The 26,935-nt window shown below is 39.6% G+C and overlaps 2 protein-coding genes and 1 long non-coding RNA gene across 3 annotated transcripts in view; 1 reads left to right on the forward strand and 2 right to left on the reverse strand.

Moving 5' to 3' along the window:
- The window catches only part of LOC134672067 (protein VAC14 homolog), a 443,464-nt gene that overhangs the window by 406,705 nt on the left and 9,824 nt on the right, over positions 1-26,935 (forward strand). The window lies entirely within an intron of this gene.
- LOC134672172 (E3 ubiquitin-protein ligase AMFR-like) lies at positions 645-26,826 on the reverse strand. Its single transcript, XM_063530072.1, has 10 exons — positions 26,387-26,826; positions 17,255-17,512; positions 12,448-12,600; positions 11,324-11,476; positions 8,984-9,120; positions 3,729-3,839; positions 3,209-3,360; positions 1,702-1,802; positions 1,196-1,395; positions 645-804 (listed from the first exon to the last, which is right to left on the reverse strand). The coding sequence occupies exons 1-10, from the start codon at positions 26,681-26,683 to the stop codon at positions 645-647; spliced, it is 1,722 nt and encodes a 573-aa protein (XP_063386142.1). The 5' UTR covers positions 26,684-26,826.
- LOC134671663 (uncharacterized) lies at positions 7,290-7,956 on the reverse strand. Its single transcript, XR_010099245.1, has 2 exons — positions 7,796-7,956; positions 7,290-7,635 (listed from the first exon to the last, which is right to left on the reverse strand). It is a non-coding gene; the product is annotated as an uncharacterized LOC134671663 (long non-coding RNA).

A 26,935-nucleotide genomic window follows, 5' to 3' on the forward strand; every position in this document is an offset into this window, starting at 1 on the left:
GATGTTCAAAAAACACTTGGTTAGTATAGTGCATTTATGCAATTAAAAGTTGGTTTAATTGTCAAATGAGAACCTTTTAATGGTATAATTTTCAATGCCAAACTAGTAGGCGCGAAGGGTTGTCATCCTAAAGAAACTTTGAATTTCGCGCCTTTTTCTGTCAGTTGAAAAAGGCGCGACATTCAAGTGGGTTTTCCAGAGTTATACTTTAGGAAACCTCTGCTTTGTTTTTATAAAATCTCAGGCAGCTCGTACAGTCAGCATCAATAAATAGTGACAGCCAAAGTGACCAACATATCGCAACAATAGCAACACAATCTTACTCCGTAACAATGGACTATTGAGTACCTCAGCCACTCCAATATGTCTGATGGGGACCGAAGTGACCGAACACCAATAAAGTCACTCGATGGTATATATGCGAATTCGTTACATAAATATTTCGATTGGTTCACATTAATGAATGATTTTGACGACAAAAAATAAATGACAAAGTAGATAGCTGACGATAATAATTAACTCAGACCATCTCTTTTTGTAGTGGGATAATATTAAAAGTAAGAAAGAGACGGCGAGTTTCAGCTACTTTCTACTAAGGTACAATGTTCGCGTCGCTTCTGTAGTTATGTCTGTGTGTGTGTGACTCAGCTCTCAGGTGTGGAAGCAGAGGCAGGATTATCAGCGTTTGCGGTAGCGGGACGGGAGAGGTAGCGGCGTCTCGCTCGCGCAAGTAGTAGTTGTTTGCGTCGTTGCAGGTTAGATTCGCGTTCGGAGGAGTCTTGAGGAAATTCTGTTGTGATTTCCCTGAAAAATATTAGGAAATTAACTAGAGTAACTTTATTTTTAAGATTCGATTAAATTAGAATTAGATGAAATAATTTATATTTTTTATTCGAATAACAAAAAAAAAAAAATTTGACTGTGAAATTAGCTTTGGTACTGTTTGGTAATAAACATTTCGTTTCAAATTCCAGATTACAGAATTTACTTTTTAGTTTATGTTCGCTTTACGGTTTAGACCAAAATGTGATTCCGTTTGGTAAATAAATTTCGAAACATTTATTTGAAAACCGTGAAACATTTATTTGATAACGTCGAATAAGCGGGCCGCAGGTTCGATTGCCAAAGGGTTGATCTCTACGCGAACCCGTAGGATGAGCACACTCGGTCTGAAATACAGGCGGCGGGTACTCACTGCTGAGTGTCTTCCTCCTCGACTAGTGGCGGTGGCGCGGGCCGGGGTGGCGGCGGGGCGGGCGCGGCGGGGGGAGGGGGAGGGGGAGGCGGCGGCAGGCGGCCCTCCAGGATGTTGTCGACGGTGACGTCGGCCGAGCGCGTCGCCGCCAGGTCCGCCAGCAGCGCCGCCAGCCCGTAGTGCGGAAACATCGCTTGCACCTGCACAAAAACTCATACATACACAACACTATTCTTCTCCGCGCCGATTTACATATTTGAAATTCCTACGTAGACTTCTTCTTCCTCACGTCATCCCGGCATTATGCCACGGCTCATGGGAGACTAAATTGACTATGATAAATTAATTATAAAACCCATTACTGAACTGTAATGAATTTCTCCAAACACGTATCACAACGAGCATATAACAAAACAACAGAATAAAAGACTTCAACGAGCCTTCAACTCGACAGACCTGCCCTTCGTTAGATTTTTAAATGAAAAATACAATAAAACGTAACTGACCTGTCTCGCTAGCGCGTCGAGCTGAGCGGGCGGCAGAGGCTCGCGGCGCACGCGCGTCACCTCCACGGAGAAGCTCGGCAGCCATGACACGTATCGAGAGCCTATAATAATATTTATTTGTTATACTCCATTTGGATCGATGATAAACGGTAATTTTGTGTTTATTGGTGCATTTAATAATACCTGACAAATTCAATATTATGACATTTATGATAAAATTGAAATTGTTAATACGTTGCGTCGGTCAAACGCCTGACAAATTAAGATGTAAAACAAATAAGTACGATTAGTTCTAAATTTTATGAAAGAGTTCGGTATCGTGGCACGTCGCTCGGTTACGGCGGGGAGAAAGTGACGGACGATGCCAAGTTTAGCCAGTCTTTTTATTTATTTTATTCTTTCTGACCCGGTAAATAATTCTACGAGAAATGAACACATCCAGCAGGGTAACTCACCAAGGTACTGACAAGAATGTTGACCGCTGGAAGAATAATGATCGACGGGTAATGAGGAAGGCCCCTATTTCTCGGCTAGGTGCCTGGTCAGCAGCGGACAGCCGGCGGCGGCTACACACGAGACTCACCGTGGAACTGGAAGAGGTGGTTGACGGGCGCCATGTTGGGCGGCGGCGGCTACACACGAGACTCACCGTGGAACTGGAAGAGGTGGTTGACGGGCGCCATGTTGGGCGGCGGCGGCTACACACGAGACTCACCGTGGAACTGGAAGAGGTGGTTGACGGGCGCCATGTTGGGCGGCGGCGGCTACACACGAGACTCACCGTGGAACTGGAAGAGGTGGTTGACGGGCGCCATGTTGGGCGGCGGCGGCTACACACGAGACTCACCGTGGAACTGGAAGAGGTGGTTGACGGGCGCCATGTTGGGCGGCGGCGGCTACACACGAGACTCACCGTGGAACTGGAAGAGGTGGTTGACGGGCGCCATGTTGGGCGGCGGCGGCTACACACGAGACTCACCGTGGAACTGGAAGAGGTGGTTGACGGGCGCCATGTTGGGCGGCGGCGGCTACACACGAGACTCACCGTGGAACTGGAAGAGGTGGTTGACGGGCGCCATGTTGGGCGGCGGCGGCTACACACGAGACTCACCGTGGAACTGGAAGAGGTGGTTGACGGGCGCCATGTTGGGCGGCGGCGGCTACACACGAGACTCACCGTGGAACTGGAAGAGGTGGTTGACGGGCGCCATGTTGGGCGGCGGCGGCTACACACGAGACTCACCGTGGAACTGGAAGAGGTGGTTGACGGGCGCCATGTTGGGCGGCGGCGGCTACACACGAGACTCACCGTGGAACTGGAAGAGGTGGTTGACGGGCGCCATGTTGGGCGGCGGCGGCTACACACGAGACTCACCGTGGAACTGGAAGAGGTGGTTGACGGGCGCCATGTTGGGCGGCGGCGGCTACACACGAGACTCACCGTGGAACTGGAAGAGGTGGTTGACGGGCGCCATGTTGGGCGGCGGCGGCTACACACGAGACTCACCGTGGAACTGGAAGAGGTGGTTGACGGGCGCCATGTTGGGCGGCGGAGGGGCGGGGGCGGCGGCGGAGGGGGGTGAGGGGGGCCGCGCCGCCAGCGCGCGCCGGCACGTGGGGCACGACGCGTCCTGCTGCATCCACTGACATAAGCACGAGCTGCAAACAATGGTGGTTCAATTAGACACACAAATATACAAAACCGACGAGATACAGCGTGTCACCGCCTCGCCATTATAATAAAAACAATTGGAGGAGTCGCTGTCTACGGACACGGCGAGGAGTACTACGTATAGGAAGATTTCATTCAGAATTAAAAGCGACTTCATTCGATGTCAATAAATGTGGTGCAAAGAAAACAATGCATCTTCTTCTTCCTCGTGTTATCCCGGCATTTTGCCACGACTCATGTGAGCCCGGGGTCCGCTTGACAACTAATAAAGAAAACAATGCATGGCGAAAAGAAATGTGGTGAACCCTAGTAAACCGAAGCAAATGGCGGAGACGCCTTGAGATAAAGAAATTACTTATGGAAGAGATGGTCGCAGGGCAGCTTGCGCGCCTCCTTCATGGGCTCCCAGCAGATGGCGCAGTTGTCCTGATTCTTCTCCACCTCCTCCTTGCTCGCCATCGGATAACTGTAACAAACGACATTACATTTGAGAAAACTTTCTACTCAGCTCCTATTCTACCACAAGATCTAATAAAATACTAAAGTCATTTTTCGTGGACCTGCAACCTACAATATTTAAAGAATTCCCTTTATTCTCCGGAAATCCATCGTCAGATCCTATATGATGTCAACGGGAGTATCTCGAAAGTATATCATTTCAATACACACAAAAAAAAAGTCGATCCAGACTTATTCAAGGCATCAGGACATTTTTCTTTTACCTAGCCTACTTTGGTGTCCACCTGCTGGGCAAAGGCCTCCCCTCGTTTCCTCCACGTTAGGACATATGCGTTAAAAAGTTCCTCACAAATAGAGAAATTTACGAACCTTGTTTTTAAAGTCCTAAATATTTAAGGAATGCTCATTTATTTTATCAAATCGTCTGTTTGCCGAGTTTGCTCTTTTTGTTAATTACGTAATTATAGATTTTTCATTAGAACATTCCTCAGACTTACGCGACCGGTCAATACCGTCATAAACTCATTAGTCATAATTAATTACAACATAGACAATGTTTGATGTAATTAGTTAATTATCATAAACATTTCGTTCCTATATTTACGCAACCATAACCAGTTGTCGAATGTTTCCACCTCAACAAGTGGTATTTTAATTATTGGAGGTTAAATGTCTATTTACTGTTTGCTGTTAATTACAATAAATAAATAAACAATTACTGTAATGAGGCGCTGACGCACTCACCTACCGGAATTTATTCAAGTTTTGAAAGGATTGTTTTTCTGTTATATAAAATTCTTTAAGTTTTGTTTTGTTGTTAGAATTAAAATATTGTTAAACAACGATGGTATATTAACAACAAATATATTATTAAGATTTATGTGCGCTGTTTGAATGAAAAAACCTATATATAGGTGGCTTGGGTTCGACGACGGTGCCGCCCTTCCACACATCGATTGAAACCACTTTTCTACCCTACCCACATATGTATTACCTAACCCTTTGCCTATGTACTTATGATTGTTTTAATGTAATAAATTTTTGTTGGAGTTTTTTTTTAAACCTATATATTTACAAATTGTTATAAGTTAACCGCTTACTATGCTGTTTAGCGATAAGTCCGCCTGTTGTTACCTACATATTTGTACCTGTTCATACTTTTGTACCATTTCTTTTGTAGTGTGCAATAAAGCATTTTATTATTATTATTGTATGTCTTTCCCATCACGGAACAATGGTGTTCCGGACCTTTGGGAGGCGTGCGCGGAGCCGAAGCCAACACGTAGAGGCCCTTTTGACACTTTAATGAAATGTAAGGGGTACACCGAGCGGATGCTGCCCTTACCCGTGTCATGGGACGCACGCAGAGGCAGCACCCGCCAGGGTGTAAGGGCTATTGAGAGTTGATGAAATCTAAAATGAACTAGGCTATTGGGTGAAAGCGATGGACTAGTACTGAGCTATGGGGTAAAAAACCGGACGCCTGCCTAATAAAACGGTATGCAATTTTATTTCCGGCAGACGGTGACTCGCCCTCACAAGATGGGCCCCCACAAAAAAGCGACATCTAGGATGGCTCAAGGGCAACACCGGTGTGAGCGGCTTATTATTATTATTATTATGCCTACGCCCAGGCTATACTTTACTACGGTATCCTACTTTGGGGTATAATTAGGAATTTACTTATTCAAAACGTATATCAGAATCGCGATATAGGTACTCATCAATAGTTTAAGAAGGCGATGAACGTGTCAAAGAAAAGAATTCTGGGTAGATCACAATCGGCTCGCAAGAACAATAATAGGTTTTTTAATAAGGTAAAAATCTTTATTTTTCTATTTATATAACGAAACAATAGGTTTTATTTCTATAATAATAAAATAAGGTATTTATAACGCCCATACATCTACCGTCAAGCGATGGGGGCTACGGGAGATCGAGACCCATGGAGTCAAATCACAGGAACTGCAACACCAAGTGGTCACGATCCTCAATAATGAGGGACCGACAAAGATAAAAGATATAGGATTCTTTAAACGTGTTTTAAGGTTCTTTTTTTTATAAGTCCCATATTTTTTAATATTCTAATATTTTAACTACAGTCAAACTCTATTTCAACGTATGTACGGATAGTTTGGTAGAAGTCTTAGGATCTTAGTACAATGGGAAAAAAGTTGCGCAACGCATATCAATACGACATTAACTTGATCACGGCGAGTAGTAGGTAAGGTAACGTATTATGCTAATGGCCGAACAGATTACTTATCGGGCACTGCGGTGTCATGACGAATCCCTGGCTGCGGTCGCAAATAACTATCATCGTGATGAAGTTACTTAGAATCGATTATGGATCGATTTGTTATAAAAATAACAGACTGACTGTGAATATTTATGAATCGTTAATTATATCGTTAGACTATTTTATCGAGTTACATATTAAGTCACTTTTTAAAGGTTAAAACGATTTTGTATTAAGTTTGTAGTAATTCTTTTATATGAGTTTGTGTGGATTTAAAATCATAGAAAGCGCTATGTTGGTCGGTTTTATTTCCGTGGTGTATTTTATTCATTAAAATTAAAACTGATTGAATGACTGCAGTAAAACGATTCCAATTAGGATTGTTCATTTTTTTTCAAATGTTCTATTTCGAAAACCATTTCGAGATATAAGGTTTTTAAACAGTTTCCGACATTTGCTGCGATATAATAATTGAGGATTGAAGATATTTCAACAAATATCCTTATGACCTTAGTTTGACCTTCTCCTGGGCTGAATGTAAAGTCATCGCATAATAAAAGTTATCGAACCATAGTAAATAAATCCGTCACTCACGTAATTGTCAAAGTTATCATTGTCATCGATTGTCATAATTAAAATTTTCAGTCAAAGAGCATATTTTTCAGTTAAACCGCTGCGCTGGTTTGTTACGATTTGATTTATAATTGATACCTAAACAGTAGATTTCATTGCTTAATATATCATAAATAAACCTTGTTTCTACGTGTGGGAATGATTCACAAAAATAATAGTTCGAATCCACGAAGACCTACGACGTGAAAGATGCCGTGATGATACCGTGAATTAAACTTAGAATACTTACCTACTTCAAGTGTTACACACAGTATTGTTGTGAGGATCACGTCGATGTAAGTATAAAATTAATATTATATATATATTTTACTACAATTATTTAAAAGCTCTAATGTTGGTAGGGTCATCTTACCTACTTATTTTCCATGGTAATGTAGCCAGAGTATCAAAAGGCAAACCGTTAAACAGAGATGGTGCCTACTAGAAAGAAACAATATACAAGAATACATAGCCATACTCAAAATTCAGCCTGAAACTGTTTTAAAGATATAATTTCTAATTTCCAGGTACATGTTGCGGTTCAAGCTACTGATATCATGGTGGACAAGACTCAAGTTAATAAAGAGTTGTGAATAATAAAACATGTTTTGGTTTACCTACTTTTTTATTAATTTAGGAAATATATGCATATATGTTTCCAAAATAAAAATAGTAACTTTACATATATGTATGTTTATCATGTTCTGCACGAGCAGCTGACAATGATGGCTTCTTGTTGACCAACCATAAGAGAAGTGTATGGTTTGTTATTTACTCTGTTCCCAGGCATTATTTACGGTAGTAAAGTATTACGACGATTAATAATTAATATGACGTTCGTTTCAAAACAAAATGCTCAACTTTGTTCTGGGCCCAAGTGCCTTAACAAAATCAATCTCCTTTGTACATTACATATCCCACAGCTGTATCTCAATAGGAATCACAGGATGACCTGAAATAATAGGATATAATTAGCGAAATTGGCATGTTCCTAATATAGTAGCATAGTACAATATCCAAACAATGGTGACAAGCCGGTAGAAAGTACCCACGATTTTATGAATCCAATCTTACAAATCGAATCAGTTAAAATATATTATGATGTAACTTACATTTGTATTTTTGCTCCCCTGTTGTATTTCAGCCAAGTTATGCTTGGAGTTGGAAGCTATATGGATACATACTCCAATAAAACTAAGTTATATTATATAACTTAGGCAGATTTCTGGAATCAGCTTTCACAAATTTATAGCGTAGGTATTTTGAAATTAATGATTTAATTAGGGAATCAAATTAAACAAGTTTTCCATTCCAGACAGACGATATTATTTATAGAAACTTGTGACACTGACATTGTCGACAGGTGACATTACAATCAATTGTGAATTGACAATGACAACTATTTTTTTAAATGCTTGTTGTTGCTTGTGCTTTATCAAACAGCCGACGACATGTAATTTACGAAAAGTCGTATCTCATATTTTCAAAAAATTATAAATATTCAACCGAGCCATGAATTACTAAATCATTCAAATTAGTATCTTAAATTAACCTATATTTTCAGAAAATAAAATAAAAATGTGTGTCTAAAAAAAAAGAACAATCCCAATTGTATAATGTTAAGTACCTATTATACGTTTACAACCGTAGGTATTACACTTCCTAGTAGCCTTAGTCCATCTTTTCATGCATAGTCCGTACAACATCATCTCAACTAATAAGTATTTCCGAAACAATCTTCATCTAATTATACTATACTTACAAAAAGAACCACGAGAACTTATAAATAAATTTAACGAATCGTTAATCATCAAATACGTCCTACTTACTTAGGTATTGATAGTTTATCAATAGTTCAACAAATAATAAAATTTGTAAAAGCGTACGTTGGGTTGGGATGACGCGTCTTGTTTGTATCACCACTTTTTTACCTGATTACCATCTGTTTGCATATTTTATTTTCCATTCGAAGTTATGTCATAAGTCATAAGATCTGGTTTATTTTGGGAGTGGAAAGTAATTATAAATATTCGCATTGAATTGATTGTATAATTGATTTTTAATCTTAATTGTTACTTACCATTATTATGGGCCATTGTAGTATTTTAAATAAATAAATTGAATTGAATATAATAGTGGACGATCTATTTTTATTGCATGTATGAAAATTGCATCTTGACATGCAAACATGCATACTTATAGCATATTTGCTAAATGTTTGAGTTTTTAGCCTATGGTCAGCAGTGGGCGATATTAACGGCCGAAATAAATAAATTATGACTAGGATATGTTTGTGATACCTAGTAGTCATGTGAGCCTGCAGGCGAGTATATCTGCGATGTCTCCTCAGCCTTGCTTGCAACTGCTGCAATAGATGGCGCAGTTGTAGCAGCAGCACCAGCGACGCCATGCTCAGCAGCACGTTGCTCCACAGCACCTGGTAACATTAGGAAAGATTCACATCAGACTGCATTAGACGTTTCGAGTCGAAGGCGACGTGTGTGTGGTAGTCGAGGCTGACGCTGCGTCTGATTACTCCTCTACACGATGGCCCAGCGCCGGCCACTCCAACGGACACATTTATGCGTTAGAGGGAGCAAGCGATATTGCTATCTCATTCTACCGCATGACTGCGTCCCTTGGAGTGGCCGGCGCTAGTCCATCGTGTAGAGCAGTGTTTTTCAAAGTGTGGGTCGCGGCACTTGTCCAGGGGGGTCGCGAAGCTCAGCTTTGAAAGAAACTTATGGAAAGCAGATTTCATTTTTTTACTTAAAAATATTCCAACCCTTTAAAATTTAATGGTCGTTAACGTACATATCAATAAAACAAAACATTCTTAGATATAGGTAAACTGTATTTATTAAAAAGTTAAATAAGTTAAGATCTGTTAGGCAAGTCAAATTAGATTTTTTCCAGGAATTAATTCTCAGCAAGCTGGAAATCGTCTTAATACCTTCATTTGGTTCTAAAGGACCCCGCAGCAAACATAGGGAAAAAGTGGTTTCAGTTAAGTCTCACGAAATTTTAGAATGATGTTCATTCGGCTCTCCTGATTATTTTTTAGTATGTGCACAATTGTCTCAGAAGTATACTTTCAGAAATAATCAATGTAATTGTTTTATACAAAATATGTGTTTGTTAACCATTTTTACGTAAATCCTCCTCCTGACAGTTGGTAACTGCACCTTATAACGTCAGTAACTGTCAGTGCGTGTCATAACAATATATCGATTTTAGAAAACATGTCGCGTAAATAGAAAATTATATACTTGATTATTTCTGAAAGTATACTTCCGAGAGAGTTGGGCCCATACAAAAAAATAATCAGGAGAGCCAAATTAAAATCATACTAAAATTTCGTGAGATTTAACTGAAACCACTTTTTCCCTATGTTTGCTGCGGGGTCCTTAGTGTAATCCGAGTTTGCTCCATTCCACGAGTTGTGGAAAAAATGCTGCTCTTTTTCAGTTTTTTGCTTGTATAGTTCAAAAACGGTACGTCGGAAGGAAAATTTGCTCTAATCATGATAAAAATTGATATCTGAGGATCCGAAAAGTAAGTACCTTAATATGAATTAGTACCTAGTCATACATCGTAAAAAATGGCAGCCACTTTGAATTTGTTTTTTTTTTGGTAACTTCGTGTTAAAATCCGAACTATTTTTACCAATGTCTGATCCACAACAAGCTTGCTGGTAGTGATGTTAATTTTGACGGTGGGTTCCTTCTATTTGGAGTGGCTCAATTCAATCCAAGGTAAAATGTATCTCCCAAGGCTTCGAAAATTAATCCACACCTCCTGGGATGGAGCAAACTCAGGACCAAATGAAGATATTAAAATGATTTCCAGCTTGCTGGGAATTAATTCCTCAAAACGCTTTTTTGGATCTTATGAACCGTGATAGGTAGACAGTTGTAATTTTTACAGATGATGTATTTCTGTTGCTGCTATAACAACAAATACTAAAAACAGAATATATTTAATAAATATTTTAGTGAGGCTCCCATACAACAAACGTGATTTTTTTGCCATTCCGACTCGCACTTGGCCGGTTTTTTTTGTTTTGATATCGACCATTGATGGACTGTGCGGAAAGAAAAGAGCCGTAGAATGTATGGAATCCCCTACATTTCACGACTGTTCCCTTTCCGCACAGACTCTATAGATATCTATATAGATAGAAAAACGTAGAAAACGGGGTATGGGGGTCGCGAAAAAAATTTTGTGGTCATAAAGGGCCGTGACACCATAAAGTTTGAAAAACACTGGTGTAGAGGAGCCATGACGTAAGCGAACAACTCGCGAACACGACGCGGCCCGGCGCGGCGGGCCCAAGGCGTTCGCGTTCGCAACGAGATCGCCCACGTAGGACACTTTTATAGGTATCAAAGGATTGATTCACCCCGCGCCGCATCGCTTCGCTTCGCGTTCGCGTGTTGTTCGCCTACGTAGTACGCTGCGTGACGTTGCAGTCCAACATCAGTATGTGGCGACATCACACCTCTACCTGCAGGAATAACACCCACCATGTGGAGCACATGGGCCGCATCCACGACGAGCGCGGTCGAGTCGCGGCGGAGGTCGAAGAGTCTCAGTATATAGCAAGAGATCTGTACTAGCACCAGGACTGATGTACCTACCATATGTAGCACATGGGCCGCCTCCACGACGAGCGCGGCCGAGTCGAAGGCGAGGTGCGTGTAGTAGGCGGGGGGGCCTGACGCGTCGCAGTCCAAGAGGCGGAGTACGTAGCGGGACATCACGTGCACGGCACCTATTAGCACCAGGATGCACTGCGGAAGAAATAAGGTTTGTAAGAAGGTATACCTAACGCTCGTGATAGTTCAGTACGAGTATCAGTTACTGTAGCAGCTGTCCGATTACCCGGCAATAAGAAGAGAGTCGCGATGATCGAGATTTTTCTATGCCGACACTTTAGACAGACAGCGTTGAACATGCTTTTATTCGCACGTTTAGTGAGCGACATAATGTGATGATTATAACATCTGTCTCTGTCTACCGTTTAATTGACTCCTATCCAGGTTGGTAAGTTAAACCTTGTATAGCTTTAGCATCATAAAATATATTTTATTTTACATTCTATAGAACAGCGGTTCTCAAACTTTTTTGGTGACGGAACCCTTTTGACAAGCGAAATATTTGACGGAGCCCCAAATAAATTTTTGTTCATCACTGTGGACCAGATATACCTTTAGAAGAGCTGGTTTTTTTCTTACAAATATTTTCGCGGAACCCCAACAGAGGCTTTGCGGAACCCTAGGGTTCCGCGGAACACACTTTGAGAATGGCTGCTATAGAAGATAAGATTGAACCCGCAGACCGTCAGCAATGCTGCTAGTTAGACTACAGCTCACCTCAGCGGCCATGAACGCGAACGTGTCCTTGGCTCCTTGGCGACGGGCAGCGCCCATATCGCGGCGGCCGCTAACAGCCCGAGCCCTGCTACTGCGACTGCCGTCAGCAATGCTGCTAGTTAGACTACAGCTCACCTCAGCGGCCATGAACGCGAACGTGTCCTTGGCGACGGGCAACGCCCATATCGCGGCGGCCGCTAACAGCCCGAGCGCTGCTACTGCGACTGCCGTCAGCAATGCTGCTAGTTAGACTACAGCTCACCTCAGCGGCCATGAACGCGAACGTGTCCTTGGCGACGGGCAGCGCCCATATCGCGGCGGCCGCTAACAGCCCGAGCGCTGCAACTGCGACTGCCGTCAGCAATGCTGCTAGTTAGACTGCAGCTCACCTCAGCGGCCATGAACGCGAACGTGTCCTTGGCGACGGGCAGCGCCCATATCGCGGCGGCCGCTAACAGCCCGAGCGCTGCTACTGCGACTGCCGTCAGCAATGCTGCTAGACGGACGTGCGCCCAGCGCGCGGAGTTCGGGGAGGACGATAACTGGAACAGAACATTAAATTATATACTGGCTGCCAAATAATCTAGAATTAGCGGAGGAAAAGGATTTATAATGAAGGTTTTGCGAGCAGTTATTCTTATTATCTCAACATTGTCAACCTAATAATCATTGAATTCACCACTTGTTCCTTATTACGGCCGCCGCGCTGATATAACATTTCTACAATTTTTGATATAAGGAGTAACATCGCATGGATAACGTTGAAAGTTGCAATTAAATTGCTACATTAAAGTTAATTCACCTATTTCTTATTCATCTTCCGCATCTAATATCACAATTATCAGCTAACGTCTAGTTTACCGTTAAATAACATTTATCACCAATACCAAAGTCCGGGCTCGAAAAAGGAAAATGTCTCATTTTCCTGCGGAACAAGTTCATTAAAGATGGCCGAGTGCCCATTCTTTATTGTATGTAATAACTGTCATTAGGCACCACAGTTTTCCCATTTGTAACCCTTATTGCAAGGAGATAGAGTCTACTGTTGATCACTTAATTGTATCTGTTAGGGCCTCGGTTGTGAACTGAGATAATGGTCGCGGCACGTGACTTGAGAATTCATTATCATTATGGCTTTATTACGGACCATATCACGTTTACGTTATTTAGACATTCATTTTCTATAAACAAAGTATTTACTAAAAGTAACTCTCTTAATTAGATACTATCGGTGGACCTTTAAACAAAACGTATAGGTACTCTTCCTTCCTAAATCCTGACACTGTATTGTGTTAACTTAGGTAGAAGTCCGAGTGCTCCACAGCTCCACACTGTCCCAGTACATGTCACCCTTAAAACTAAACCAATTAGCAATAGAGATGGTAGCAGAGGGTATCCAACTATTGTTGTACATAGCATCGAGCCCTGGGACGCTTACCTAACTCCTCTTAGATATAAACTGCCGATTGTCACAAGGACCTAGACCCTGACCTATTAATCGAGGTACGAATTCCGACCTATTATATCATACCTATATCCGCATTATACTTTGCGTCAGCGATTTACATACAATACTTTGGGGTTGATTCAGGAATTTCTGGATCACAGCGATATATAAACAGACTTATAATTATATACTCTTTTTATTATTGTTACTCTTCGAAGGCCGCAAAAATATGTGACACGCTCTCATAGCTCTACAAATAAGATTGTGTCAGATATTATTGCGGCCTTCGTTGTGTAACATATTATTGCAGGTGACTGTACACCACATAGATAAAATATAGGTTTATTACCAGTGTTATGCGGATGTTATTGCCCTTTTCGCGATGCGCCCGCGTCAATGAATATCTTCCATTTGCATACAATTGGGAATCGGATCAGGATCAAGGTGACGCAAAACCGTAAACAACGCATTATTCTTTATTAATAAGACGCATCAAAAAGCAAGCTAGAAAACATTATTCAACTGCTTCCGTTTAACTAAAATATGCACATATATTATACGTAATAACAGGAACATTCCGGACCGGACCTTTGTCTTTGGAACAAGGTTTGCGAATTGGAATTTGAAGAAGTAGCGTATAACAACTAGCAAGTTATCACGATTGTATAAAATACTAATTTCTACTCGTCGACTATAATTCTTGAATTAAGATTTCGTATGAGTACCAAACTGCAATTGGGTACTTTTAATTTAATGTATGGGCTCCCAACTCAACTATAACATTCATTGCGATACGGTTTAGTCACTATAATGAAATTGACCAATCACAGCTCGCCGTACATCTCGTACCTCACTTAGGCAATTTAGTCACTGAGCAAGCTTCGTTGCCTAAATACGGTACTCGACTGAAACGCTCTCCATAATTTTTTACAAGCTTTTTATTAACTAGCATTAACTGTCACATGATCATTTATGCCATATCGTTGTCTTCACACATACGCGGTCGCTCAAGGCAGACAATATCACGACAGGAACTTTAAATTAGATGTAATATTTAGAATGACCTTACCGAGGTCTTAATCTACGCACAAATCGCCCGGCAAGGTGAAGAGCGGATTGTATCATTGCTCCCTTTCGAGGTCACAAATTTGCAAATGCCAATGTTTTTTACTTCTTCGGTTCCGATCGTGATCACATATCATCTTAACTATAAAGGCTCCGACACACAGGCGCGTGTTGCGGGCGGCGCGTGAGCGGGGCAGGCCGCTTTTACATACATATATGGGGCTATTCATAAATTACGTAATTTCAAATGGTTGGCTCAGACATCGGATGATGGTAGCATGACGTAGGAGGAAACGGGGTCATTCGAAGCATGATTTTTGGTGTCAATAAATCGTCAAAAGTAGATGATATATCGTAATTTATGAACAGCCCCAGCATGAGAGTTCTCGCACCCTCTAAATGAGCCTTTACGTCCGGTTCGCCTAGGTAACGAACAAGTGCTAGACTAGTTCGTTACGCAATGTTTTTATCTTCACGACATTTGGCGGAACTTGTTTATGCAAATTTAACGTTCCTAGTGAACTAAAGGTATTGCATGTTATATCATGTTTTGTATCGTATTTTAGCCATTGCGTGTCTTTGAAATCTGTGTTTGTTAGATATTGTGTTTCTAGTTCGTCAGTTAGCTATTATTGAGTTCTAATAATCTAGGTACCTTAATACTTACTCTCTTTAGCTGTCTCATAAAAGTCATAAAGCACGCTATAGTTGTATTCATATTTACATTTTTTATAACATTTGGAGCTAGTTTGAGGACTAGCCCAATATAAACAGTCATTGAAGTGGACGCCTGTGCGGTGTGCGCAGTGGTGGGACGCTTAAAAACTGATAATACCTTGACAAATTATCGTCCCAGATCTTCATGTCACGTACTTTCCTGAATATATACAGTTAGTAGCACAAGTGAACCAATGTCAATGACTCTCATATATTTATCGTGTAAAAATTAAAGGGATAAACAGTCTCGCTTGAATACTTTTATTATAAGAAACTGTACACTATTAACTTACATTTAAGTGTAATCATTAAGTTTGAAATCACTGTAATAAACTTTTATACTCAAATTAACATTGAATCAGTTTTGCTCCTCCTAGTAAGATAAACATTGAATCAGTATTGCACCATATATTTATGAGAAATTTTACACTATTAATATTTTGTCCATAGTCCTTTGGCCTTTTTTACTGCAGCCAAACGCTTACCCATGCCCTTTACTACTTTTTCACAGTACGCAGGCGACAGTAACTCCCATTGTTCTTGAACTCGAGCCCACAATATGTGTAATGACGATGGCGGTGAGTCGTAGTTATTCACTAACGCTTTTTTTAACATAGACCATAGGTTTTCGATGGGGTTTAAATCGGGACTTTGAGCTGGCCATTCTAACACATGAAAACCCTGTTCAGACAACCATTTTTTAACAACTTTTGCAGTGTGTTTAGGGTCATTATCGTGTTGAAACCATATTTCGTTGACTGGGAACGGCATATTCTCCAGCGTTTCCCCTAACTGCCTCTTTAATATGTCAAGATAGATCTCTTTGTTCATTATCCCATCAATTTTACGAATAGAACCAGGTCCAAAACAAGTCATACAGCCCCACATTTTGATGTTACCACCTCCATGTTTAACAGTTTGTATGAAATCTCGCACATTCATCCCTTCTCCTTCTCTTTTCCAATTCCATTGACGGCCGTCCGTTGAGTATCTGTTAATTTTAGTTTCATCTGAGAAAATTACCTTCGCCCAGTCTTCCTCTGTCCACGTTTCGTACTTCTTCACGAATGCTTGTCGAGCTTTTACATTTTTCTTACTAATAAGCGGTTTCTTTTTCTTCTCCACTGCTCGGAATTTTGCACCCTGAAGACTTCTTATCACTGTCCATTTACTTACGACCTTTCCTGTTTGTTTTCGTAAGAGTGAGGCGGCATGCGATGTGGATTTTGCTTCGCCAGTGACCATATAATGTACAATTCTACGCGTGTCTTGCGGGCTTAACTTTTTTGTTCGCCCCCCACTGTTCTTTTTCAAAGGTTTTGTACATTTTTGTCTTATTCTCTGCACAGCCGACTGGCTTACGGTTAATTTCTTGGCTATTTTCCTAGTCGACAGCCCTTCCTCCAACATTTTTTTAATCAAATCATTGATAGGCTTGGTAAACGGTTTCATGGCTAACGTTTTATTTTCAATTAACAACGAAGTCAATCAATTCAAGAGAAATCGTGAATGATATCATGACACATCATTAAAATAAATGCACATCGGATATAAGTTTAGTTTTAAGTCCGATTAATCAAACGGCCTGCTATCGAAAGAGGTCGGAGCAAAATTGATTCAATACTAATATGACCTTATAGAGAAAATGCATTGCTTCAATCTGTAATTATGTAATGGCAGACCATCTCTATATAGTACACTAACAGAAAATAGTGAAATATAAAATTAATTAGTTATCGTTTTTATGTAAAGTAAAGGTACATGTCAAAGTAGTGAACATTGGTTCACTTGTGCAACTAACTGTAAATGTCACAAGATTCAAGGTGATCCATCAGTTAGAATTAGAATCCAATGCTATTTAGTCAAATGTGATCCAACATAGCGTGTTGCAATAAACTCAAGATCAAACGCCATCATCAGAAAGGATCTCAGCCTTGCCAATGTAATTTGTCAAGTAAACCACTCACATATTCAAACCGGTCTTTGCAGAGCTGGCCCAGCAGGTGCAGGAAGCCGACGGCGGTGAACCAGGAGCTCCACATGAGCACCTCGTCCACGAACTGCACGTTGAGCACGCCGAACACGAAGATGAACTTGTAGAACACGTAGTTCCAGAACTTGTCGCGCACGCGCGCCGCCTCGGCCACGCGCAGCCGCCCGAACACGAGCCGCTGCACGCCCCACCCGAGCAGCGCGAGCAGGCAGTACGACATGTTGATTACGGTCTGGAACAAATGACAGTCAACATTACAACCACGCACACCCAACATAGGTAGGTCATAGACTAGGAATCCTCTAGGCGAAGCTTAGAGCAATTATTTTACTAGTGGCTCTGTGAGCTGTAGACCTCGCGAGCAGAGCTTAAAACTGAGTAAATAAAATAAAATAAAAAACAACAATTGATATGAAATTTAAGTGTAAAAAATACAAAAAGTTATATCCCAGCATATAATTACTGGGGATCGAACCCAGACCTTCCGTGCAAACAAAAAAAGCGAACGTTTGCAAAATACACTATGATAGTTCTTACATAAGGTGACGAAATTTAGCTACTCATTCTCAAGTAAAAACTAAATATCTAATACCTTCAAAACCAGCAAAATAAAATTTCTGATTTTTGGCCATTTAATCTGTAAACATGTCTTAACCCTTTACCAGGCCCCGAAGAACCAGCGTGTCTTAATACGTACTTTATATGCTGTTGCAACCGTATTGAACGCCTTGTAAAAAATGTATTTATGAAAGTCGGAGATCTTCCTCTAAACCAGAAATAAAAATGTGGGTTACGGTTATCCCATCGCCTGTCTAAGTAATGAACTGTCATACTAGATTTTGTCTTATTATATTCTTGATCAGGCCAAGGGATATATTCCACCCACATCTTATATCGGTTATAATAGTCAAGGTTTAACTCCAAATCTCCTACGAACCACATGAATTCGCTCTAGGTTGAACACAAAAACTGTTTTATTACTTACGTGAGTTTTTATGACATGACAAGACAATTTACCGGGCCATGGGAAAAATAGCTCCCACACAGTTAAACTCTAATAAGGCCATGGGATAATGTCAACCCACATCCTAATTCTGGTCATACACAATAATGCATGAATATTTAGCAATGTTTACGATTACATTTGCTTTCAACACTCAAAATCTACAAAATATCAAAAAATTGTTCGATCTATGTACATCTGTTTCATAGAAATTATGGAAAGTGTTCGAATTTCTCCGTAGTTTGCTGAAATTAGCGTTCAAGTGAATTGAAATGGCTGCCAAAGATATATTACGCAATTTAGAAGCGTGTTGTGAATGAAGATCATAAAATAATATTTTCAGGGATTGACAAAATATTTTGTAGGTGGTTTGGAGTTAAAACCTGACTACGGTAACCGATATAAGATGTGGGTGGAATATTTCCCTTGGCCTGGTAAAGGGTTATTTAAAAAGAATACATTCTTATGATACCGATACGACTATTTGTTTAAGCGCGAGCTATCACAACTCTTCCATTTTGAAAAATTTCCAAAAACCGGCTCGACAATTTTTTTTCATTGAATCATAGAATTCTGTTACAAAATTTCACGAGAATCGGTTAGGAATTGCGACCTGTAGAGGAGAACATCCGGACATACAAAACTAAATATCTTAATACTTACCTCCAAAACCAGCGAAATAAATTTTCAGAATTTTTTGACATTTAGTCTATAAACATGTCTCAAAAATAATACTTTCTTATGATACCGATTCGACTATTTGTATAAGTGCGAGCTATCACAACTTTTCCATTTTGAAAAATTTTCAAAAAATGGCTCGACAAAAAAATTTTATCGGTTCATAGAATTCGGTTACAAAATTTCACGAGAATCGGTTAAGAATTGCGACCTGTAGAGGAGAACATCCGGACATACAAAAGCAAAACGCCCGAGTCAAAACGTAGACCTTCGCTTCGCTTCGGTCAACTAAGCTCTTCGGCTGCTGATTGTTTGAAATAGCCGAGTGCTACTCTGCGATATAGATTTACCAACTAGTGCGTCAAGTGCGTGCCAAACGGTTTTCAACTTCTCGGAGGGTGAACCCTTTGCAAGCTGCATAAGGGTGAAAGTGCAACAAAAAGTTTGCAAGCCCCTCTGAGCATTGTTATACTGATAACATATCTTCAACAACCAATGATGGGGAAAAAGCGGCAATAAAAAATACGTTACCTAGCATGCAAAGGTCACGCGTAATTGTTATGATTCACACTTCAGACTAGTCAGTAAAAACTATAATTCCCATGTTGGATGGTGTAATTTTTTATCCTTGAGGCAATATCACTCATCAGTTGAATAAGAAAACAAGGCAAGAATGCAAGACACACAAATTAAAAATCTAGAGGGCAGAAATAAAATTATTTTACCTATATTGTGTGTTGTGTGTGTACTTGTGTAGCCCAGTTTGATCCAGTCAAAGGTACTCTTGGTTAGTCACTTTAACTTTAGGTGTGGAACATGACAATTAGTTACATATTTCCGTTTCTAAACAAAGTCTAACACAAGGGTAACTGTCTGTCAATGGTAAATCGTTCGCTAAATTACATATTATATGAAAAGTTTCATAGTAAACTGATGAAGTTTGATCACTTGATCAGTCAGTCAAGTGTGGTTGGTGCAACTGGCCCTCAGTAATGTGAAAGGGCTCTCGACTCTCAAGCGAGCCCACGATGAATTCATTCACTATTGAAAAGTGAGAGTTATTGCCAAACAGTATACTTAATAATACGTTACATATCTTATACCTATAGAAAGTTATTACGTTGGCTCAATAACCGTATAAGCATAATGTTTATTTTACTTGCAACTAGGTATGTATAACTTATTCTGTGTCTTAAAGTTCCTAGATGTGTTTTCCTCAGCTCATTCCGTACGATATACAGTGAAACCTGGTTAATTGGCACCTGGATAAATGGAAAACCTCAATAATTGCAACCAAAAGTCCGGTCCCGGTCCCTTGAGACCAAAAGGCCTCTATAATTGAAATTTTGGAACCTCTATAATTGCAATTTAGATTTTAGTGCTTTTCGTAATTTTGCCTCTATAATTGACCACATCGCAACTTAAGACCTCTATAATTGACACTGTGCTAAAAAAATCCGTTATTTTTGCTCTTGTTTTTACCTCTATTATTGAACCGAGTCTTGCTTATTACCTCTGTAATTGAAATAATGTAGTTGTATACAGCAGAAACAATATTTTAATAGCAATGATCATTTTATTTATATCTCCATCCAGACTTTAATTTATTTATTGGGTATCTATCACAGCCTGTAGTAGGTGAAATAGTTTTGATCAATAAAAAACAAAGTATGCTTTTTACATTCTAATAAAACTTTCTTCTACAATTCAAGGGAATTTTTTAAACCCAAATGATAAGAAAATAAAGTGGTAATTAATGTAGTGTAAAAGTGCAAGTATAGACGGAAGCAATATATAGAATGTAAGCGTGTAAATCTACTTAAAATGGTTATTTGCACCTCCATAAAAGAAATTTGTCAGAACGCAACCTCTATTAATGAAAACCTCTATAATTGACACAACGATTTTTTGAACCTCGTTAATTGACACGACCTGCTTAAATGAAAAACCTGGTTAATTGAGAAAAATTGGCCGGTCCCTTGAGATTGCAATTATCCAGGTTCCACTGTAGGTACTTAGTTTGTTTTGTTTATCGTGCTTTCCGTTGATCTCAACACAATGTCTTGTTTATAATTGTCCAAGAAAACTTTGTCATCTTAACTTTACACAGTTGCAAAGAGGTTGCGTAAGGTAAGGGTTATCAGCTTTATTGTATTGAGGCGCTAAATGTACGTTTTATATATCTTCTGTCTGGGTATGAACGGAATTAACCGCGACTGGCTAGTAGATAGTGAAAGTAATGACTAACCAGTTTAAGCAACGTTTAATCGCGGAGTCTTAGGCGTTATTTTCCGAACCTTTAGCTAGTAAGTGTAGTGGAAGTCTAAAAGTGTGCAAGTGAAGTGTGCAAATCACAGAAAACCGCCTAGGGGTTGGTCTGTGGCGCAAATGGTTCGGAGTTCGGAGCGTGAACCTCTAGAGGGTTTTGCTAACAAATGTTCCTACATAGTGTTCTTAATAGTGTTCCTACACTATCTGACAAGGCAGTGTTATATAGAGATACTAAAAATACTCACACGATAAAGAAAGAAGTGTCAATTAATGAATTCAATCAATATGAGTTTAGACAATGATTTGAAAAAAAAGCCTATTGTTAGATCGATCGGTTGCAATTGTTAGGTTTTTATGCAGGACCTTATAAAATCAGGTATTGAATTCATGTGCATACAAAGAGTTCTGTGGTACATTATCATTTACATAAAAAAGAGAAATAAAGTCTACTTATCAAGTGACAGTGACAGAGAACGGGGCCGACCGGTCTATTAGCTCAAACCATTTACGTGACCACTGACCATACACAATACTTACGGGCTTGTATCATAACTAATATAAGAAACAATATTACCTACGTAAGGTTAGTCAGGGCTAAACTTACTAGCTTTTGTACGATATCCTTCAAGGATTTTCATTAGGATATATTTAATACAGTTTATTAACATGATATTACAATTCAAGAGTGAGGGAAGGAGAAATATGTGTAGAAAATTTCAAAGTATCTCTGTTATATGTTCAGGAATTAAACATCAGGGATATAAAACATTTTTGCAGAAGAACCATTAGAATGTTTTAGAAAATGTTTATATGCCAAGATAGATATACTTGATCGTATTCAGTAAATATTGATTTATCTCAAACTGTATAAAATGTGATGAATATACCTCATCTACATTGCTCTTGAGTGTAGAATTAGCATATTAAACACTTTACCGACGAAGCCGAGGAAACGGCTAGTTTAGACGAGGAAGCGGAGAAATCCCTAGTTATTATTATTTATAATTTCGCGTTAACCCGAGAGCGACCTGTAGTTACGATAATAATGACTTTTTGATAACAATTAAATCAATTCAATTAAGAGTTACTGCTATGAGGCCAAAGTACAATAGCTCCTCGATTTTAAGTGACTGTCTGTAAAAGTGTCTACCCCGACTTGGCACTTGCCAGTAATATGTTTCTTGGCGTTCAAGGTACAGTAATACAATGGAGGCATTTGAAATGTGGTCTTGAAGTCGATTGAAAGGCATTATTTGGATTAGAGAATGGAGTTGGAGAGACAGGATAACGAAAATCAGGCGTTTGCCTTCTATCTTATAAAAGTTCTTCACATATGTTTGGTGTCGCACCATCGCGGCAAGACAAGACTTGCAAACGTACCTATTCAAGTAGCCGTACCACGAGTTGTCACTTCACGTTTACGTTAGTGACTGCATAAGTGCATAGACATAGACTCGATCGCAGTCCATCTCGCTCGCACTGGTGGTCGATTAATTATTTGACATAGGTATACCGTTTAGAGTCATAACTTTTACTATTTTCATGCAACACACAGAGTGTTTCTAAAATAAAAACTACGCAGCATTAACAATATTACGTGTTCTAGCTTCTATTCTTATCGTTGTCGTGTATGCCAATTTATATATAGTTGACGAGAAATACGCAAAATCGCTTGTTTTGTGATTTTCTCGAAAGAGCACAATATTCACGGTTCGAATCTTGCAAGGCTCATGCAAGATTGGAACTCCCAACCTTTTGGAATACCGGACCAATCGCTCTAACCAACTGAGGTATTGAAGCTTGTTATCTGGCTTCTATTTTATTCCAGATATAACAGAGCTCGTTCCTATAATCGACCGAGCGAGAGCGAAGGTCTATAAAGTCTCCATGTTAGTTAAGACAAAAACGCTTTCGTATGTCTGTCCGACTGTTCTCCTCTATGGTGGAATTACTCAGGAAATTTGGTGCATTTGTTTATTTATTTGCGTATGTTGAACTTAATATGATATTTTTAGGCGATTCAGTTTTTGGAATCCACTGCTAGTCACTTTAGTCACACTAGTGATTATTTTTTTACTGGATGTTGTTTGGGAAAAAATAGTCAAGAAACAATGTAAGTATATTTGTTTATCACCGCGGTTGCCAACACAATATCTGAAAGCAAAACGCCCTAAGTGCTTATACAGTTGCATTAAATTCTGGCATCTTTCCACTATATGTGAAATGCACTATGTGCGTCTTAGTAACGCCAGGACGTATGTTTCAATGGGACTTGTAGACAAATACGACATTTTCACAATAACTGCGTTGGCAAATAACCAGGGGCATAACCGTCGCAAAACGATGTTCTATTTCTTTCACACGATCCCCCCAGACTAAGGATAGAATGGGACAGAGTGCTGATAAGACTCTCGTGATGTGATAGTGTGACGTGTATAGTGACGTCACAATGTCGTAAGATATAAACAAACTTTGGCCGCGAGCAAATATATTTTGGTTCTGCGATAATGTTGATATTGGACTGTTATACTTATGTTATCAGCTGTTCAAATGTGTGTTATGATTACATTACTTTATGTTAGTATTTATGTCCCGATATTTAGTCTAGAAACTCTAGAATGTGTTCTGGAATAGTATGATCTAGATCAGCGGTCGGCAACCTTTTAGCAGCCAAGGGCCACATAGTAGTTAACGAAGATGACGCGGGCCGCACTTTGGTAATATTTGTGACTTTGCAGACATTGTCGTTCGTCAGAATTACATACAAAATAGTCAGGTAGCTCGCGGGCCGCAAGCGAGAGGTCGGCGGGCCGCGGGTTGCCGACCGCTGATCTAGATTCTAGATGTGTGCAAATGACCGCTCAGAACCGCGATAGCTGATTGAAAGATAAGTTCCGAACAACGGAACTCGCTCTTCTGGGGCTTCAAAAAAATGACGGTAACATCTGTACTACTGTGTTGAAACACATTTGGTAAAATCTCATTTGGTAAGGTTTATAAATGGTAAGTGAACTCTAGGCTGTGTATGCACGTAAAAAAAATGTTGCTGGCAACCCCTGGACTAAAGATAAGAACAGAACACACGGAGCGGTGTGGCACGCCGCTGCTCCGGTGCTCGTCCGCGCGGTGGAGCGGGGTCCTATGTCCGGTCCGGTTTATTCGGATTACCTACAGTTTCTACACCGTGATACAAAGTTTCAAGCCGTTCGACCGAGAGCTGCCGCGGCGGGCGGTCCGTGTGTTCTTCACCTATGGTAGTAATAGTATCAGCACCACAATACTGACCCTGAATAGACCGTATATCTATGCAATAAGGCTTATAGTTAGTCAATAAATTGTGTCAATGGTCGCCGACTGACTCCAACATACGCAGTTTTATCATGAAACAACGCAACGTCGCGTGTTCGCGTGACGGTGACTTGCGGTCAGCGATTGGTCACTTTTTAGTACATTTTTATTACGCAATTTATATGTAAATTAGGGTCAGGCTGTGACTCCGGTTTTAAAGTAAATTATTGTTAATTTTGTTCTGAAATAAAATTATTTGAACATTATATTATTAACAATGTGCACAAACCGTAAAATTTAAAATTGTAGACTGTGCACACATTAGTTTACCGTTTCTAACGTATGCTACTGATGCAAAGTATTATTTTATACCTAAGAATTTTATTACACTATTAACAACACAGTCAAAAACAACTAATTGCCACATAAAAGTGTTGCAGTACTCTTTAAAACTATTATATAATATTTCTGGGAATCCTTTGGTAGGCCTTGTACAAACCTTATCTATTATCAGCAGCATGAACATTCATTAAACACTTATGATAAACTGACATACTAATGTTACCTCTACTTTTTCATCCACATTAGCATTTGCATAATCAAATCAAAATAGATGTGTTTATTCACTAATGTTATTTAAAGTTAATTGATTCTAAGTTAAACCAATACATATTCAAGGTGAATCAGTTAACAGGAAACAATATAAAATTACTTAATGTGTAATATTATATAATACAGGTGTTGCATCATTGATAAAGATAATGTTGAAGAAGAAATTGTAATACTGTTACATGGTATTTTCTAATGCTAAAAATATTTTTTGTTAAGTAATAACTTTTTAGGTAGGTAGGGTATGGGCCCATTATGAATCACCAGCCTATGTCTTCAAACTTTGCATAATTTACTTTTTCATGGTATAAATATAATACTCTTTATAAACAAATATTTAAATGATTAAAAATCTTCAGAGAAAGGGCTTATTTCTGTATGATGATGATGATGATGACATTTCAGTTTATTCTAATCTCATTCTTAAATGAATACCACTTTAGTTTGTCATTATGTTAAACATAATCACATAAATTAATAAAATGTTGATACATCTGCAATTTCCTGCAAATGAGTTTACACTTGTGCAATAACTTATTATTTAACAATTTGCAAATGCAATCATTATACAACTGATAATTAGTGAACCAAAACAACAGTTGAAATTCATAATTAGGTGTTAACTTAAACCGGTTGAACATGACCCTTCAAGAGATTAATAAATTAATTAATTAAATTGTAATTCAGATGACTAAAGTGAAGCTAAATTAATTTTAGCCCTCCCGGAATAAAAATAAGCAATGAGGAAGTATGAGATTGTTAATCTGGGCATTAGTCATAAATAATAAGAGTTGATTTGTTTGTGTCTTGGTTTTTTGCTGTAATAGTGAGGGTGACATTTACACTTGTGAAAAAACCCTTTCTTTTCAACAAATATAAGATAAAAGATATAAATATGTAAACATACTGATTACTCATTAAATAATACATAAAACTATTTATAAAGAAAATTAAAACTGTTATTTGGATCTATAATTAAGAACACCATTCATAACTAAACAAGTTGTAAACAATAATTTGTTTACATACATGCATGACATAAACAAAACACGTTGCAATCTATTGAAATTCCTATTCAGCTCCATTATAAACTATTCTACAAGAGCCTAATAAGGATAATTAACTGTTTTCCTTGAGAAGAAACTTGGCTTACTGACGTGATTCATCTATTGACCTGATCTGAGTTACAGCACTAGTAGTCAGCTGAGAACTTTCTAATAATATGTACTGGATTAATGAGCATGGCTGTTGACTTACCCACATACAGAGTGGCTCCTGCATCATGAAGGCCAGTACGTCGGCCACCTGCTCGGAGATGATCCGCGAGTTGTTGAGGAGTTCAGGGGCCCCCGCTGCGGGCTGCAGGCGCTCCGCGGGCTGCAGCCCCGCCTCGCCCGGGGGCTCCGGCCGCGCCAGCGTCGCATTGGCTCGCCAGCCGGCCTCGCCCGTCACGCTCAACGCATAGTACACAGCCACAGACAGCAGGGAAACACTCGCCGCCGTATAAACCTTGAGGTTCGGCAAGGGCAACCGATCTATAAGTGTCACAGGCATCTTAAAAATACACTATTGTATATCAATACGACACTACGTCCCACTACACATTACAACACTGTATTAATGAGTTTTGATCGTAATTAATGGTTTGCACGCAGTTTTATCGAACTATTGCGAGCTAATAACACATCAGCCAATCGTCAGATCATAGACATAATATATATATAGACGTAGTCTCAGCGAGCTGTCACTGTTGCCACTTTTGTTTAGTGTACGATTAACAATGAGGCCCACGTTGCTGTAGCCATG

Source organism: Cydia fagiglandana, chromosome 16 (assembly GCF_963556715.1).
Source record: "Cydia fagiglandana chromosome 16, ilCydFagi1.1, whole genome shotgun sequence".
NCBI lineage: Eukaryota > Metazoa > Arthropoda > Insecta > Lepidoptera > Tortricidae > Cydia > Cydia fagiglandana.